Genomic DNA, 18,431 nt, shown 5'->3' with positions numbered 1-18,431 from the left:
TATCCAGTTGTGAAAAAAGGAAGTCACATTACTTTGTGTTCTGTAACTTTTTTCCCCTCCGCCACTGATTTTTCCCTCTGCCATTGAAGGTGGACAAACACTGCAGTCACCCCTGTCTCTTTGTCAGCTTTTGTTTGTGTCTGTTTGTGAGCAGGATATCTTAAAAGTTTTGATGAAATGGATGAAACATGGTGGACCAGTTGGGTTTGTGACGAAGAAGAATAGATTCAATTTTGGTGAAACTCAGGATCCGGATTTGGATATGGGATCTTTCTTAATTCCCGAAGCGATTCTTCACCATTGAGTGATGGGGCCAAAAACTATATATAGTACGATATTTCAAAAGATTGTGGACGAGTTGGTTCGGTGACAAAACAAGCCAATTCGATTTTGGTCCATGGTCGGATTGAGATCCAGCCCATCAGTGGGATACAAAACGTAAACTAATCCCTGGCGGAGCTAAGCGCTCAAGCGGATGCCTGTTCTAGTTCCTCATACATTTCTGGACCGCATTATTATCACACATGGAAGGTCAACATCACAACTTTTAATTATTCATCCAATTGATATTAAAATATGAAATAACGGTACTTTGGAAATAGAGCACCGCATGTCGTGAGCCCCCCTCAGCGGGGAGAGGTTGCGGGGCAGAGATTGGAGTCATCTGCAACTTTACGGCACAACGTGGAGTCATCTGCAACTTTACGGCACAACGTGGAGTCATCTGCAACTTTACGGCACAACGTGGAGTCATCTGCAAAAAAAACATGTTATCCAGAGCATCAGAGAGGTTGTTTGTGTAGATTAAAACAAGACTGGGCCCAACACTGCCTTGGGGCACTCTTGCCTCCACCGTAAGGGGAGGGTTCCATTTGCATAGCGATGCACTGATTATGCGAGTGGAGGAAGTCAAAGCCGGTATACATGTGGCCTTGTATGCCACAAGCAATGAGCTTGACAAGAGCAGGATGACATTGTGTGGAATTCTAGTGATATCCAGGCAGCCAGTCCTGACCTCTTAGATTTGGGGTCTCCAACCATTGCTGAGAGGTGCAGCAGGATGTCTTGATTTGGGTCCAACCCAGAATGCAAACTTATGGTCACATTTGCCATTTGAATAGAGGAAAGATTACATCACCAACAATTATGGATTCTATGACTTCCTTGTAATTAGAAGCAAGCTTTTCATCATATGGCAAGAGGATGCAAGAGCAGTAACATTTTTGTTTTGCCCCGCCCCCTGGGGCCCTGGAGCAGGTCAATAGGTCATTAGGTCAAATACCAATGTAATTACGGGCATATTCTTAAATATTTTTAAAATGAAACTTTGCATATGCAATTAACATTGGGAGAGGCATGAAATGTGTAACGGTTTTTTAAATTTGACCTCCGATTCATGCCCCACGGGGTGGGAACTTAGGGTCATGGGTCAAAACGGAATATTTATTTTATCTCACAATTTTGATATTGGATCATTCCTGGTTTTATATTTTTTCATATTTCCTTACTATTTTGTTACCTTTTGCCATCTTTCAACTTTGTTTTAAATGGAAGCGTGGGGATTTGCGATGGCGTGCCATTGACCGCTCGAGTTCTGGATTGCGGATACCTGCAAACCTGTAGTCTATCACAACACTTGGCACAATATATTAACAATGTAGAGAAATCGATGATCTGATAAACAAGCTTCCGTTTTATTGGACGTATGTCTATCCTTGGATAGAAACATTCCAATTTAATGATTCCATGGCAGTGGCAGGTGATTGTGAGAGCCCCACTTTTGGTAGGCCTGCCTCATGAAATGCCATGATAAGGTATTTATACACGTTAACGGGGCATTTTTCCACAGAGAAAAAAACCCCCTTTGGGAGGGGGGAGGGGTTATATTAATGTTATTACTTTTGTTGTCAAAGCTAAATTGATGTATGTGGGAAAATTGCACGCCCAGACCAGGAATCGAACCCAGGTCCTCTGGTGATCAGGCCGTTAGTGCTCCTATCGTTGGCAGCGAGTGCCCCGGAAGCAATGACGGAAAGAGTGGCAATTCTATATGTGGGAAAATTGCATGCTTGGTCAGGATAGCCCAGATGGCATAGCACTGGTACGGTTCACCAGAGGACCTGGCTTCCATTTCCGGTATGGGCGTGTAATTATCCCACATATATCAATTAAATTATTTATAATCCTGTTCATTAATATAATTATTAGAAGCGAGCGGCTTTGGAAAAATGCTACGATGAGGTATGTTAACATGGATTTCGCGCAAGACAGAAAACCCTCTTGGGGAGAGGGGCAAATTAAGTCTGTACAACCTCCATCGTGTGACGCGTAGGCCTCCTGTCAAGTCTGGTTGAGATTGGATAAGTAACAACCGAATGTATCGCGGACAGACAGACAGACAGACACTAAATTGCGTGTTTTACTATGATAGCCCGATTCAGCTATGTATTCTGTCATAATGAAATTATGTATGGTTATATCATGGAATGATAATGATAAGGTGTTGGGCTAGATAACCCTGGTGTTGGGCTAGCAGCTAGGGTGCCGGCTTAGGATCCTTGGATCCTGGGTTCGAATCCCGGTCAATCGCTGAATTAACGCCAGGGGGGGTTGACTCAGCCTGTCATCCTTCCGAGGTCGGCTAATTGAGTACCAGTTCACTGGTAATTCCCTGTTTGTCGTTAAAGGCGGCAAAAAGGGTTGGCGTCAGGAAGGGCATCCGGCCGTAAAACATTGCTTCAAAAAGGGGACCAAAAAACAACAACAACCATGGTTCCCGAAAAAGGCCAACCCCCGCTTCGCGGGGAAAAATGGCCTCTAAAGGTGTTTTTTTTTTTTTTTTTTTTTATATCATGGAATGATAATGCATGGAAGTCTCCAGCAATTAAAGTAAATACCTACAGGTAAAGCTGCAAGTTGTAGGTGTATAGTTGAGTGCGATTGCATTGATGCATTTTCTGGATGCAATTGAGGTTGTGGACCCTTGTTTGGAGGGCTTCTGGGTTAGAAAAGGTCAACTTCTGAAGAGCGGAGCACAGCTGATCCAGACAGTCGATGAAGGTCCTACATTAGACCTACAACTATTTGGAAGTTGGCTATAACATTTTCTTTGTGTCTAACTTGACCAAATGTGCTTTGACCAAGTTATCCGTGCCCATTCCTGTGGGTGTTTGTCTGCATCCCAATCTACTGTAATTTATAATCATGTGTTCAGGGGTATTTAATAACAATTGTCACACATACAGCTTTGCAGACAAATTAATTATAGTTTAAATTTTTGCATTTCACAAGATGCGCTAAATTGTAAAATTGTTTGTCTGCAGAGTGTTATTTAGGTCTCGTCAAACGGGGTGTGCGTTTCACCTTGCTTCCAATTCCAATTCCTTGCAAACTCCACCTGCACCACCTTCCCTGTGTATTGACTTTTGAACCACCTTTCGAGGCCATTTTTCCCCGCAGAGCAGGGGTTGGCCTTTTTTGGGCACCGTGGTCCCCTTTTTTGAAGCAATGTTTTATGGCCGGATGCTCTTCCTGCCGCCAACCCTGTTGGTCGCTTCTTGTGACGCAAGGGAATTACCAGTGAACTGGCACTCAATTTGGCGACCTTGGCAGGATGACAGGCTGAGTCAACCCCCCTGGTGTTAATTCAGCGATCGACCGGGATTCGAACCCAGGATCCTCGGATCCCAAGCCGGCACCCTAACCGCTAAGCCAACACCAGGCCTGTGTATTGACTTTTCTGCAGAGTAAAAGGGAACTCGCCACCTGGAGAAAGATATTTGAATGTTTTCCAGCACTGCTTTAAAACGTGTTAATAGATGTTGTGGTGAAGTCTTTCACTTCGCATGAGAAGGGGAAAAAGAAATCCCGATGCATTCTTTATAACCGGTTGAAGAAGCTAAAACCTCCACTCGTCAAATAAACTTTTTTCATTTTTTTCTTTGTGGAATTCGGAAGCAGTGTGCAGGAAGAGGGCTGGTAGGATGCCCTAGACTCGTATAGGTATCCACACTCACCTCTGAGGTGTCTAACCTGGGTTTGAATCTCAACGCAGCTATAAACTGTCTTGTGTTTCAGAGGCAGGGCGATTCGTAACTGTGCGCCCTCCATCAGAAGGTGTTAAACTGGGTGTCCTTTCTGCCAGGATTAGGCTGTGGACATTAAAGATCCCAAGGTGTCCTTCGTGAAGAGTAGGCGAAATATCACTGCCACCCGGAACAAATTCCAAATTCTTGCACACTTGGTCGAGCATCTGAATGGGAGTGGCGACCTGTCCAGGATTATAACCCGAGCCCAAGAAATTTGTGGCAGAACCGATGCTTTGTATAGACTATAGAGCATAATGATTGAAAGGAAGAAGTCTGTCATAATTGTGGGTGTTATGTTAAATTAATGGACATCTTTGCAGAATTGAACACTACCATTACATCCCAATGGTGACTGGACTTGTACACTTTTGATATACTAGGGCATGCCCGTACGTGGGTGCCCGTTCCTTGCCAAAAAAAAAAAAAAACGCTACCCGTACGCTCTACCCCGCCCGTACGCCCGTACGCCCGTAAACTAAAAAAACAACGCTCTTCGCTTCCGCCCTTCGCTCTGACTGAATTGGGAGAAATAATGCGCATAAGAAATCGAGAAATTATTATTTTCTCCGGAAGAAATCGAATTACGAACCGTAATGGCGCACGCGCTCGGCTCGGCTCGCTCTCACATCGGCCACGCCTACGCAACAACACGTTCTGTGATTGGCTGCCGGAAGTGCAGTCTTCACTGTCCGGAAGGTCGCATATCGCAGTTACGATGAATCGCAAATTAGTTTTAATTAGTTTTAAAACATAGTTGAACGTCAACATAGTTTGCCAACGTGAAATAAATGAATACGCTCTCAAATGTGCCGTCCGAGGCAGAGTCTGTTCGCCACGTTCGGCACACGTGATAGCTCGCTGCTCTCTGATTGGTTGAATCGTTTTTTGGACATAGCTCGGTAACTACTTCTCCGATTAATATTAAACCTTGAAAAGGCACATCCTCGGGTCCCCAGCAATATACCTGGCAAGTTTCAAGTATATCGGACCCGTGGTTGTCGAGAAACAGCGGTCACAGACATACAGACATACATACATACATACACACAGAGATTACTGGAATTATAAATACTAGGGCATGCCCGTACTATATATATATATCTAAAATTATATCCCCCCCCCCTCTATTTACATGAAATGGTTTGGTCCATTCGCAAAGCCAAAGCGAACGGCTTGCGAGTACGGTGACAATCCCCCCCCCCCTCTATTTACATGAAATGGTTTGGTTCATTCGCAACGACCACAGAACCCCCCCCCCCCTCTATTTACATGAAATGGTTTGGTCCATTCGCAACGCCAAAGCGAACGGCTAAATCGCCATAGCTCGGTAACTACTTGTCCGATTAATTTCAAACCTTGAAAAGGCACATCCTCGGGTCCCCAGCAATATACCTGGCAAGTTTCAAGTATATCGGACCCGTGGTTGTCGAGAAACAGCGGTCACAGACAAACATACACACATACAAACACACATACAAACACACATACACACATACACACAGAGATTACTGGAATTATAGATACTAGGGCATGCCCGTACTATATATAAGCTAGGACGTGCCCGTACGTGGGTGCCCGTTCCTTGCCAAAAAAAAAAAAAAAAAAAAATTTGTGTAGGGGTGTGTGTGTGTAAACATCCTAGGGCGTGCCCGTACGTGGGTGCAAAAAAACATGCGTGCAAACAACAACAACAAAAAAAAACTTTGAAACCACGTGGCAGTAACGACCACAGAACCCCCCCCCCCCTCTATTTACATGAATGGTTTGGTCCATTCGCAACGACCACAGAACCCCCCCCCCCTCTATTTACATGAAATGGTTTGGTCCAAAGCGAACGGCTTGCGGTGTTTGGTAAAGAAATCGCCATAGCTCGGTAACTACTTGTCCGATTAATTTCAAACCTTGAAAAGGCACATCCTTGGGTCCCCAGCAATATACCTGGCAAGTTTCAAGTATATCGGACCGGTAGTTGTCGAGAAACAGCGGTCACAGACAAACATACACACATACAAACACACATACAAACACACATACACACATACACACAGAGATTAATGGAATTATAGATACTAGGGCATTGCCCGTACTATATCTATATCTAAAATTATATCCCCCCCCTCTATTTACATCAAATGGTTTGGTCCAAAGCGAACGGCTTGCGAGTACGGTGACAATCCCCCCCCTCTATTTACATGCAATGGTTTGGTCCAAAGCGAACGGCTTCCGGAGTTTGGTAAAGAAATCGCCATCACGTGCACAAACGCGCAGGAAAGCGAATGAATCGCAAATTCGGTTTTATTAGTTTTAAAACATAGTTTAACGCCAACATAGTTTGCAAACGTGAAATAAATGAATACGCTCTCAAATGTGCCATCCGAGGCAGAGTGTGTCCTCCACGTTCGGCACACGCGATCGTTCGCTGCTCTCTGATTGGTTGAATCGTTTTTTGGACATAGCTCGGTAAGTAATTGTCCGATTAATATGAAACCTTGAAAAGGCACATCCTCGGGTCCCCAGCAATATACCTGGCAAGTTAAAAGTATATCGGACCCGTGGTTGTCGAGAAACAGCGGTCACAGACAAACGTACAGACGTACAAACGTACAGACGTACAGAGATTACTGGAATTATAGATAGATATATATATATATATATATATATATATATATATATATGTGTGTGTGTGTGTCTATGTAATTCATTTCAAAACACACCTGGTCACAAGTGTGCCTCACTGACCAGGTCCTCAGCATCATCCCGTTTCGGCCCTTCAACCTCGATACGGTCAGCTAAGGTGGGCCAGCAGGAGCACATATGCCTCCACATGCAGCAGCTACACCTGGATGCGTACATACCCCCACCCCCAGCCAGTGAGAACACAGACTACAACAACAACACCGCCTCCACTCCCAGAATCCACAGCCCCTCATCCACTCACTCACACACACAAAAAATAAACCAACCGACCCCCACACATACAACACGCACCACTCAAACAAAAACACATTCATGCAAAACCACACCCACTCCTGCAACACACACACCCACTCCTGCAACACACACACCCACTCCTGCAACACACACACCCACTCCTGCAACACACACACCCACTCCTGCAACACACACACCCACTCCTGCAACACACACACCCACTCCTGCAACACACACACCCACTCCTGCAACACACACACCCACTCCTGCAACACACACACACACACACACACACACACACACACACACACACACACACACACACACACACACACACACACACACACTCCTGCAACAACCCCCACAATCTCAAGTTTACTGGTGATGGAAGCACATCAAATGTTGCCCGCCTCAACAATCATGCCTCAACAATATTGGCTCCATCCTCCAAATCTCTTGCCAATTCAATGTCCTCACCCGCACACCTTCCCACCTAGTCCAAGCACCTTGCTGTGCCTGTCTAGATGCTTTCATACATCTCCCCTCCTCCTCCTTTCTGCTCGCCTCCCTCTCAACCATCTTCCTCCTCTCTTTCACACATGCCTTTCCCCATCGCTCATGCTTCATCCACCCCAAGCCATGCTTCCCGTGCTGTACCATCCCCACGACCTCCTCCTGTTGCAACCGCTCCTCCATCTCATCCACCTCTGCTCTTGCATTCCACTTCCGACTTCCCTTATTCTCTGGGAGAGCATTCTTTACCCCGGAATCACTCGAATCCCGCAACATCATGAACTCCCGCACCCTCACCACCTTAAACTCCTCGGTTAATGATGTCAAGGGAAACAGGAGTTTTCCATCCTGATCATAAAAGGCAATGTGAGTCAAACAGCGTGGCACTCCCAACCACCTCCTCACAAACCCACTCACCACAACCTCCATCCTCTCTACATGCCCAATTGCAATATCATACATCAATGGCCACAATACTCATCAATCCAAACTTCAAACACCATTCATTCAACTTACCCGGCAGGCCACATCCAGCAATCCTCTTCAAACCTCTCAAAAGCTTGTTCCTAACATATATTTATTTATACATATATTATACATACATTTTTTTTTGTTATATATACATTTTTTTTTTCTTATACAGACTTGGCATTTAATATGGAATTTTTTTTTTTTCTTGACTTGGGTTTACTTTCTGAACTCAGTATATCAATCTGGTGAGTTTCTTTTACCCTTCGGTGATGTCTTTGTTGAAAGAACCATGTCATTGATTGTCTTTCACAGCAAGAAGTCAATAACAGGATTATATCACACTATCACAGGTGGCGTGACAAAATGTAAGGACAGGTACATTTGACGATTGGCTTCACAATCGGGTATATAAGGGTTGTTGCGTTCTGTATTAGTGGAAAACAACTGCTGCACATCTACAAAAGTTATTGCCGCTTCCTCTGGAGATGGTTCGTCAACTTGACAATGCTGTTTGTCATGGAGTGGTGGCTTCACGAAATTCTGGCATGAAACAGCGTGCTATTGCTCAACAATATGGCATCACTCAAGGTCAGGTGTCAAAGATCCTGAAACGAAATGCTCAGAGGGGTGTCCCTGCTCCAATACCGAAGCCAGGACGTCCACGCAGAACCACAAGGAGAGATGATCGCCAGCTGCACCGGTTAGTCTGCAATGGCCGTACCAAGTCAGCTAATCGGCTTAGGGCTGAGTGGCAGCAACTGACAAATGTGCCTGTATCCAGAAGGCGAGTCAACCAACGACTGGTTCAAGCAGGCTATCGTGCCAGGCGTCCCCTGAGAAAGCCACGCCTGACCAGACAACACAGCCAGCGCCGATTGCAGTGGGCCAGAGAGCACCGTCAATGGCAGCCAGGAAACTGGAATCACGTGACCTTCAGTGACTAGTCTAGATTTCTGGTCTATCGTCAAGATGGCCGCGTCCGACTGCGCAGACAAGCGCATGAAGCCCATAACGAAGATTGTATAATGCCAAGAGTCCAAGCTGGAGGTGGTGGGGTGACCGTTTGGGCTGCTTTTCATGCAGGGGGCAAAACTGACCTGGTTGTTCTGAATGGAAACCTGAACCAGTTCAAGTACAGGGTAATTCTGGAAGAAACATTGCTTCCATTTTCTCGTGCAGCCTTTCGAGGAAACTTTGTCTTCCAAGATGACAATGCACGGCCTCATCGTGCTCGCATGATCCAACACTTTCTTGCTGACCGTGGTGTAGAGCATATGGAGTGGCCTGCCATGTCCCCGGATATGAATCCGATAGAGAACTTGTGGGCAGAATTAACGCGTCAAATCAACAACTTGGACAAGCAGCCTTCCTCTGTGCGTGAATTGCAGCAGACTGTTGTCACTGCATGGCAAGCGATTCCTGTCCAAACCTTGGCAAATCTCGTGAACAGCATGCCTCGACGTGTACGTGCTCTCCTGAATGCTCGTGGGGGTTACACAAAGTACTGAACTGTAATTTTACTGTCCGTAATCCCAGTCATAATTTAGCTTTTGTTTTTGTTGAAATTTTTTTTGGCTAATGTGCATAATAGAGATACTTCTGGAAAATGTACAGAAGTTTAACACAGTACTATCCGTGAATTGAGTTCGATATCAGTTTACATCACTTTCAAGGATCAATTTATTTGTTTTGAAATGTCAAATGTGGTTTTTGTTTCTTTTAAAGGTCACATTAACAAAATCTAGAATAATTTCAACATAATTCCAATGAACTTTTGGTTCTAAGACATCTTGAAAAGTAAGTTCACCCCCACAAAAAAAAATATACCATATTAAATGCCAAGTCTGTATATATTAAAATAAATAAAAAACGGGGGGGGGGGGGGGTGGGCTGGGCTTTGACAGGCTCCTCCGTTTTGGGGGAGCGGGGAAGGGAAGGAGGAAAAATGTACCGGTGCAAAGAGTGCTTTAACCTCAGTGTTGCCCAGGTAAAAAAAGGAAATTGTAATACCCTCTGCCACCATCACCAGGTGGCGCTACACGGTACACATTTACATCGAGAATTTACGCTCCTCTCCCGGTCCCCCACACCCCCGCATAAGGCCGTGGCCATATAGCCTATGTTACCCCCAGTCAAAGTTGTATTTGTATTTGTACCCTGAGTAAAGTTTTAAAGAATTTATAGCTGGAGTACCTGGCATTGCTCAAGCGAAAAAGAAATATTAACATATTTTAAATGAGGGCAAATATCATAGAAACGCAATTACATCCAAATCATGTAATTGTGCCGTTGATCACGTTTCTGAGTCAAGTATGATGACGTCAAGAAGAAGAAGAAGAAGAAGCCTTACCACCAACTTCAACAGCTTCAGGAATTGTTTTATTATTTGTGTTGAAATGTCTGGTAATTGTTTTGTATTTATTTATTGGAATGTGTACTTGTATATAACTGCCATTAATCAAAAAGGCTTCGGCACTATAGAGCATTTTATTTATTTATTTATTTATTTTTTATGATTTTTTTTTTAAACCAAAAAAACCAACTTTTTTTTTCTATTTGATTCTTTGTTTATTTTTGCCTAAAACACTCCCAGACATTCACTGATGAACCTCTGAAAGTTTGACGAAGATCCGTTCAGCCATCTGAGAAAAATGGCGACACACAGACAGACAGACAGACCAACGGCTCTCTTATTTAGTAGATTATCAAATTTTCACTTGTAATCCAGCTTTTGTTAGGGAAAGGGGAAGGATATACTTTGACACTAAATGCAACTTTATTTGATTGATGTGATACAGCTATATCTTGTCTGTCTCAACCATTCCCAAAGGGATGGGCGAGGTTGGTGTAACTTGCAAATCCAATGGAAGGAAATGTCATTTCCTTTCACAAAGCCCGAAACAAGTGTGTGTCCACCCTCAGGAGAGCCAGGAAACAATATCTCTCTACTCTCCAGACCGAACTCTCAAACCTGTCTCCCTCTTCCAAATCCTGGTGGCGTCTGGTCAAATCTGCTTCTGGTGTTTGTTCCCCCTCCATCCCCTCCCTTACCTCAAACGGCTACACAGCTGACTCCGCACGTGAAAAAGCTGTATGCCTCAACTCTGTGTTTGCCTCAAAATCTTGTGTCCCAAACCCGTCCCTCTCTACCCACCATAATCAGTCATACCCAGCTGCTCCTGGACTCTGTGTCCTTCTCTCCTGACAAGGTGGAGAAGTTTCTCTCAAACCTCGACTCTGATTCTGCAACTGGACCAGACGGCATTAGCCCACGTTTCCTAAAATCCTGCTCTGCCGCTCTTTCACAGCCTCTCTCTGTTCTCTTCACCCTCTCTTTTGCTCAAGGTCATCTGCCATCAGCTTGGCAATCAGCCAACATTACCGCTTTACACAAAAAGGTGCAAAAACAGATCCTTGCAACTACAGACCAATCAGCCTTCTCCCAATTATCAGCAAAGTCGTGGAATCCATCATTGCTTCGGATATCAAATCCTTCCTCTTCTCCAATGGCTTGATCTCTGATCATCAATTTGGTTTCAGACCAGGTCACTGTACTCTGGACATGCTGCTTCTGCTGTCTCAACAATGGATGGAGGTCCTCAATGTCAAACAAGAAATTAGAGCTGTCTCCTTTGACATATCATGTGCCTTCGATACGGTCTGGCACCCTGCTCTGCTCACCAAACTCTCGTCCTATGGTTTCCATGGAAATCTCAATGCATGGCTTGCGGACTTCCTCTCTGGTCATAGTCAACATGTGGCCTTGAATGGGGTTCTCTCATCTTCCCTTCCTGTTCAGGCTGGACTTCCCCAAGGCAGTGTTCTGGGCCCTGTGCTTTTTCTGGTCTTCATCAATGATCTTTCTGGAGTCATCAGCAAAGAGATAGAAAGGATTTTCGAGAGAATCGCTCTCTGCCGCTCCCTTCCTCATCCCTTAGATCGCTAGTCTGCAGCCTCCTCACTCTCTGCAGACCTGGACAAAATGAGTCTGGTCAAACAAGTGGAACATGTCTTTCAATCCTGACAAATCTCACACTCTCGCTGTCTCTCAGAAAAGACCGACTGGACAACTGTTACGTGCTCCTCCCAAAACCCCGGTCACGGTGTATCTCCGAGCCCCGAGAGGAGTCACGGCAGAAAGATGTGTTATTCTGTATGTCAAAGATCAATGGTGAAACAACACCAATTGTTACCAACAAACAAGTATTGTATTAAGATCACACAAGAATAACAGTACAACAACAATAGTAATCAATTGTACAACCAATATATTTCCTATGATGGTACCATCAGGTTTGTACAATATAACTCACTGTGCTCCAAGTGAGCGAAAAGAAGAACACCCCCAATGTCTCTATTCCGGCATCAAGCCAAAGTCGATCCGCTCCAGTAATCGTCAGAACGATGTCTAATCGAGACCAGAATCCCGTTCGGATGACAGTCACAGTCACGCTGCCAATGCTGCGCAAAGGTGCCCTCAAGGCGACTGGGAAATCACACCCTCGGGTGTGGACGTTCCACGGCTCCCACTCGGCGAACCGCAGATTTCCCACTTAAAAGCCACGTTGCACACACACACCAGATTAACGTCTGAATGCAGTGAAAATGGTTGAAGCGAGATGAAAAACCTTGAGCGAAGCGCAAATCCTGCGCGAGGTAAAAATGGCCGACGGCCCGTTCTCGTGGCATAACGGCACTCTGATGATTCTCTCCGGAATCAACCGCAAAACCTGTCACGCAGGTTTATCTGTCACAGCGATGACAACTCTGTCGCAGGAATCCCTTTCCCGGGAAACCCAAAGTTCACTCGTGACCCTCGTTTGCCAATCGTTCGCTCCAGACCTCGAAGCAGCTCGGCTTCTTGTCCGACTCACTCGCTCCGCCTTCTCTTCCTCCTCTTCCTCCTCGTCGTCGTCGTCCGGTTCCGGTTTCATTTAAAACATTAACTTTTTTACCTTTTGAAAATAGTAATCTCTATTTCCCTTAAACAACAACAATAATAGTACATGGAATCAAAAATGTTTACAGTGGATGAAAACCACAACAACGGAAGTGACGAATCTGTAACAACAACCCTCCCATCTACTTTCTGAACAATCCTCTCCAATAAGTTATTTCACTCAAGCTTTTGGGTCGCACTATCTGCCATGATCCTTCCTGGGAAAACCACATTTCCAAGCTGGCCTCCAAAGCCAGTCGCCGACTGGGCATCCTCCGTTGTGCGAAATCCTTCCTTAGCACACCTGAGCTCCTCACCACATACAAGGCTTTCATCCGCAGCTCAATGGAATACTGTTCTCTCCTCTGTGCCGGTGCTCCTGCCTCACACCTAGCTCGGCTTCACGCAGTTGAAACCAAAGCTTTCAGAATCGTTGGAATCTCCCACGATGAAGCTAACTCCGAGGGCCTTTCACTCACTTACCGCAGGCACGTAGGTGGTCTCTCTGTCTTCTACCGACTCCTGTCCAGCAGCGGACTCGTTGATACACACTTTGTTGTCTAACGTGACCAGATCCGCACTGTTCTCCTCAAAGGGATTCCCTCTGCTTTGCAGGTCATCCAACAGCTCTGTGACGTGGCACCAAAAACGGTGCTGAGATGCACCTCTTTCCTCGTGATGAGGGATCTCTTCATCATTAGCATCGTCATTTGCGTCAGCAAATTGTTCAGCAACACGGCGAATCTCTGAACCAGTCACAATCCAGCGTTCTAACATGGCAGGGAGCTCTGTGAGACAAATCACGCCACCAACTCCTTTTACTTTTTTGTTGGCCTGCTCATGTGCGTGATCAGTTGGTATAGATGAGAACCGACGATTGCTTCTAGTTATCGTCCAGTGCCCCGCTTCAAACTCCTCCTGGATGATAGTCGGAAGGGCTTCTGGGTCTCTGATAAGGACAGGAATCCACCGAGCATAATTCTGGTGATCTCGGGCAAAGAATAGGGGTACAAGCTTCCGGAGAGTAGTGACCACGAGTTTGAATTTGCGCTCCCGATATGACCGTATGAATATGAATTGTTGGTACTTGTGAATGAGTAGCCAGAATTGCACCGTGAAGCCACCGCGACCCAATCCTCAAAGGTCATCTCGATTCCACAGTCCTCATTGGCTCGTTTCGGAAGGCTGTCGAGCACCACAACGGTAACCTGGTGAGCATATCGTGTTCATTGGATCGGATGCTTTCAAAAAAGATTTGGCTGCTGCCTCTCTCTGTCTTAGTAATTCCGGCTTCTGTCAGGGCTTCTGGCCATCCAGACTCACGTAAGAGATCTCCCAAAGTGGGCCACAAAGCCATTTCGATGTGGAGCCCTTCCAGCATCACCAGAAACTTGTCTTCTCCAAAGATTTCAGGGAAGGTCCATTGCATTTTCTTTGCGATGTGTCGTAAAGTGGTTGGTCCACTACCAATACTGGAGGTTGTTGTGGGTTTAGGTACTCAGTTGTTTGTTTCACTGGATCCATTCCATGTCGAATCATTCCTGGTGTAGCTGCATTCTCATGGAATAGTGGTAGGAGAGCTTCAATGCATTTCTCTGGTGGTCCAACAGCATCTGATCGGCATGCATGGTATGAAGACCACATGATCGGGGTGACTTTCTCTGTCTCTAATTCCACGTGCAGGTTGGCATGTCCCACAGTCATTCATGCTGTTCCTCCTTATGGAATGAACTCACAGTGGCTGCACATCTTTTACCGGAGGTTGGGTGAGAAGATTTTGGCCGACAGGTGGTACAAACGTGTATGACGGAGGCAGGGTGGGTCCACTGGTGCCTGATTCTCACGCCCAGGAGTCAATTTGTATAGGTTCTTGGCCACGTCATGGATCTGTGACCCAAATTAAAAAGCAAGGCTGGTTAATATGAAAATCGTCATAAAATAACATGTTTTTTTATGGATTTACCCTGATACCTTCAACACGGTGGCCTCTAGAGGCAACTTACAAATGAGGTTGCTACTCTTCATCACAAAGCTGCTGATATCAAATATGTTCAGATCGGATCATCCGTTCAAAAGTTAGAACAGTTTGAACTTTTCACATTCCTCTCACGGTGGGGTCAGGTGCCCCCAAGTGCCCAATAGGGGCTGATCGTTGTCCACTCGGAACAAAATTGTCATTCAGATCCTAACCTTCAAGGTGATACCAAAAAGTAAACTTTTGCATCAACTTGAAATGAGTGATTGTCCAGGTACCCCACTACTACCCCTCATCATTGTCTGCATCCCATGGTTTTACATCTGTCTATTTTCTCCCTCTGCCCTGCTATTTGTGTTTCCCCTTTATCCTGCTGTTCCCTTTATGTTGTGTTCTGATCTGTTCTGTGTCCTACCTCTTACATCAGTCCAGACCTTGTATTAAAAACAATTGCAAAAGGAAAATTCATCTACAAGGGCATCGGACTTACCCTTTGTAAAGGTCACCGAGACAAATACCGCAGTGAGGCTTTGCATTGTTAAATCCTCCATGTCAACAATTGGAATGTCCACATCACCTGCTTCTGTAGGTCTGTAGTTGGGTGGCACACATGTCGTCACATTTGCATATATTCCAGATTGTGGGTAAAACCCAGCTGCCAATATGGAAATTACTTGGAAATTCTTGAAATTTATTTAATTTGTGTTGTGTTTAAAGGGATACAAAGTGATCCATTTTCTGTTTTTTAAATCTTGCATTTTCTTCAACTTTACCAATAAGGGACCAATGTTTTGTGACCTACAACTTTTGTGACCAATGTTGTATGCCATCTAAGATTGTAATATATACAAGTCAGGAGACGACGATGGTTCACGAGCAAGCGGTATTCAATGACAAAGGACGGACTATAATCGAAACAGGCCCGGACTGGGGGGTCGGGGGCCCACATCGCAGGTGTTGGCCCCCGACATGCGGTGTACATGCCTATTTATGAGGTTAGTTACCTACACAATACCGAAAATTCGGTTCGATTCCGACAACTTTGAAAATTTGACCTTTGTCACCTTCAAAGGTCAAAAGTCGAAGATTCTGAAATTTGTTGGAAAACTTTTATTTCATGATGTATGTGATAATATAAGATCATGTACGACATTTCACCCTATCAGGAAGCGAACGATGTAATAAAACCATCAAAAATCGACTTTTCTAAATTTCGTGACCTTGTGACCTTGACCTTGGGGCGAAAATGAAAAATCGAGCTCCGTGGGGCTAGACACATGGCATTGGCCTAACCAAATACCGAAACCCTGTCAGATTCCACCAAACCCCTCGGAGAAGATGTAGCTTGAACTCGATTACCCCCTTAAAAGACATCTTTTTTGGGCGTGGCTCCGCCCACAATGGGCGCAATACGCCCACTCTAGGCAGGACACAACTAGATCATGATATCAACCTCCCACCCAAGTTTCATCAAGATCGGATGATATCATCGGGTCGTTATGCTGCAGACACACAGACACACACCCATGATTAATATAGTGGTCACTCTGATAACTCGTGAACCAATAACTCGTGAACCACTATCTTACCTGATGCAGGTAATAATGCATTGGCATATATTCAGTGCCTTTTGAAAGATTTAAATGTTCAAGCCCTTTAGGCCTTGAAGCATTTTATTATGATGTGATTTTTGAGCATCCTTATTTTCTGCAGATGAGCAGGATGACTGCAAGCCCGTTTGGCCCAGGCCCACCTTTTGTTGCATTGTTTGGAGTTTTACTTTTCTTATTTTGAAATTCTAATAACGGGAAATGGGTACGATGAGGGTGTATTGACGTCACTTTCCAGGAGCCACCACAATGTGGGAAGCCTTGCACACCCGATTAGGAGGATTTTTCAACTTTCACGCATAGTTCGCGCTAACTTTGTCTGGGCCTTTATCAATGGGAACAATGAAAAATCATTTGTCCGTATCAAATTCTTCTTGACTTGGCACTGCCCAGGCTCTTGGAAATTAATATTATACCTTTTTGTACTTTGTTCATCCAGTAGTTTGGAAGCAGATGTAAAACTGACAGACTGTGGGTCTTATTTATATTGATACATGTAAAACTGTTGGACTTTGTGTATGCTTCCGTTTGCAAGATATTATTGATTCCTGGTTGCAACTATCTTGTGATGTCTGCATACAGCTGGATTGCTTTCGGGAATGCAGTTTACCTTGAGCATTGGATTATTTTGGAAGCTGCTCCAAGCATTGTGAACTCTGGAGGTTTACACTCGTCGGAGGTGTTTACCCTGTGTTGAATTTTGCTTCTGTGTTTAGGACCGCGATGGGCTTCCTGGAATTTGGGAGTGTTCCTGTGCATCCGATGCGCTGGAATACATCGGAACTTGGGTGTTCACATATCGCGCGTGAAGTCTGTTAACCTTGACCAATGGACTCCGCATCAGATCCAGGTATGCGGAGCAAACTCGGCAATTACCCGTTCATTACTTTTGTGACCCACTGGTTCATTTGCAGGATTTGTGATTTTTATTTTTATTTTATCGATTTTTGGAATCATGTGGCGATTGAGGGAAGATTCACTTTCAAGATGAACATCTGTTGCCTGAAATTGCATTTTTAAATGGTTGTCTTGGATGTGGTAACCATAGCGGCGAGGTGTGTTTCACCTTGTTTTTGCTTTCTTAATTTGGCCAAATTGTTTTGCATGTGCTTAAAATTCAAGAATTATAATTACCGTGTGTAAACAATTTGGCATAAATCCGGGAAAACGTTTGGCATACAAAGTATCCAAAATTCAAATTTTGATGTGATTTGAGTCAAGCGAACTTTGCTTTAAGATTTGCAATATTCAATTACACCGAGCAGAAGTGCAATATTAGAGGTTTGTCTATTCGACGTTTATCAAATCAACTAAACCAAGAAAGATCACCGTCTGGTTTATGAAAAATTACTCCATGGTGTTTTCTTATTATTAATGCTTTTTAAATTTATTTATTTAAGATTACTGTCTCTAAGCCTGATGTTAGGCCTGGCAGGATGGCCGACCGGTGTGTGCTTTGGCCTCTGAGCTCTCTGTAGTCTGGGTTCAAATCTCGACCCGGCTATAAACTGTTCTGTGAGGTCTCACTACATTCCTATGCAATATTAACTTGTAATTTATCCCCCTGTTAATATTGCCAAAAGCCCTGTTTGCTTCACCTATAATTTCCTGGAACGGTCCTGTCTGCTTAAGCCCCATATAGACGGGTCAATATACAACCAGAACAGCCGTACCCCAAAAAAATTGCAAATTTTAGTTTTATTGCATTTCCTTATATTTTAAGACTTACTTAGGAACATATCAAAAGTTGGACAGAAATGGACCATGGGAAAGTAAAAATTTTTGACATGATAAAAATGTCACAAAACCATGCACGATTCACTACGTCGAAAACGTCTTTGGTTTTTTATTTTTGTTTCTTTTTGTTTATATAAATTAATTTGTTCCACTGAGACCAGCTGCAA

General features: G+C 44.5%; 1 protein-coding gene across 1 annotated transcript in view; it reads left to right on the top strand.

Moving 5' to 3' along the window:
- The window catches only part of LOC137436587 (stromal membrane-associated protein 1), a 92,293-nt gene that overhangs the window by 33,716 nt on the left and 40,146 nt on the right, over window positions 1-18,431 (top strand). Inside the window, exon 2 of the mRNA XM_068130527.2 lies at window positions 17,244-17,377. Coding sequence (XP_067986628.1) covers window positions 17,244-17,377 — 134 coding nt within the window. The remainder of the gene's footprint in view (window positions 1-17,243; window positions 17,378-18,431) is intronic.

This window comes from Myxine glutinosa, chromosome 11 (assembly GCF_964187855.1).
Source record: "Myxine glutinosa chromosome 11, kmMyxGlut1.1, whole genome shotgun sequence".
Classification (NCBI taxonomy): domain Eukaryota; kingdom Metazoa; phylum Chordata; class Myxini; order Myxiniformes; family Myxinidae; genus Myxine; species Myxine glutinosa.
Note: the sequence above shows the minus strand (reverse complement) of the source record. Positions and strands in the feature narration are given on the sequence as shown.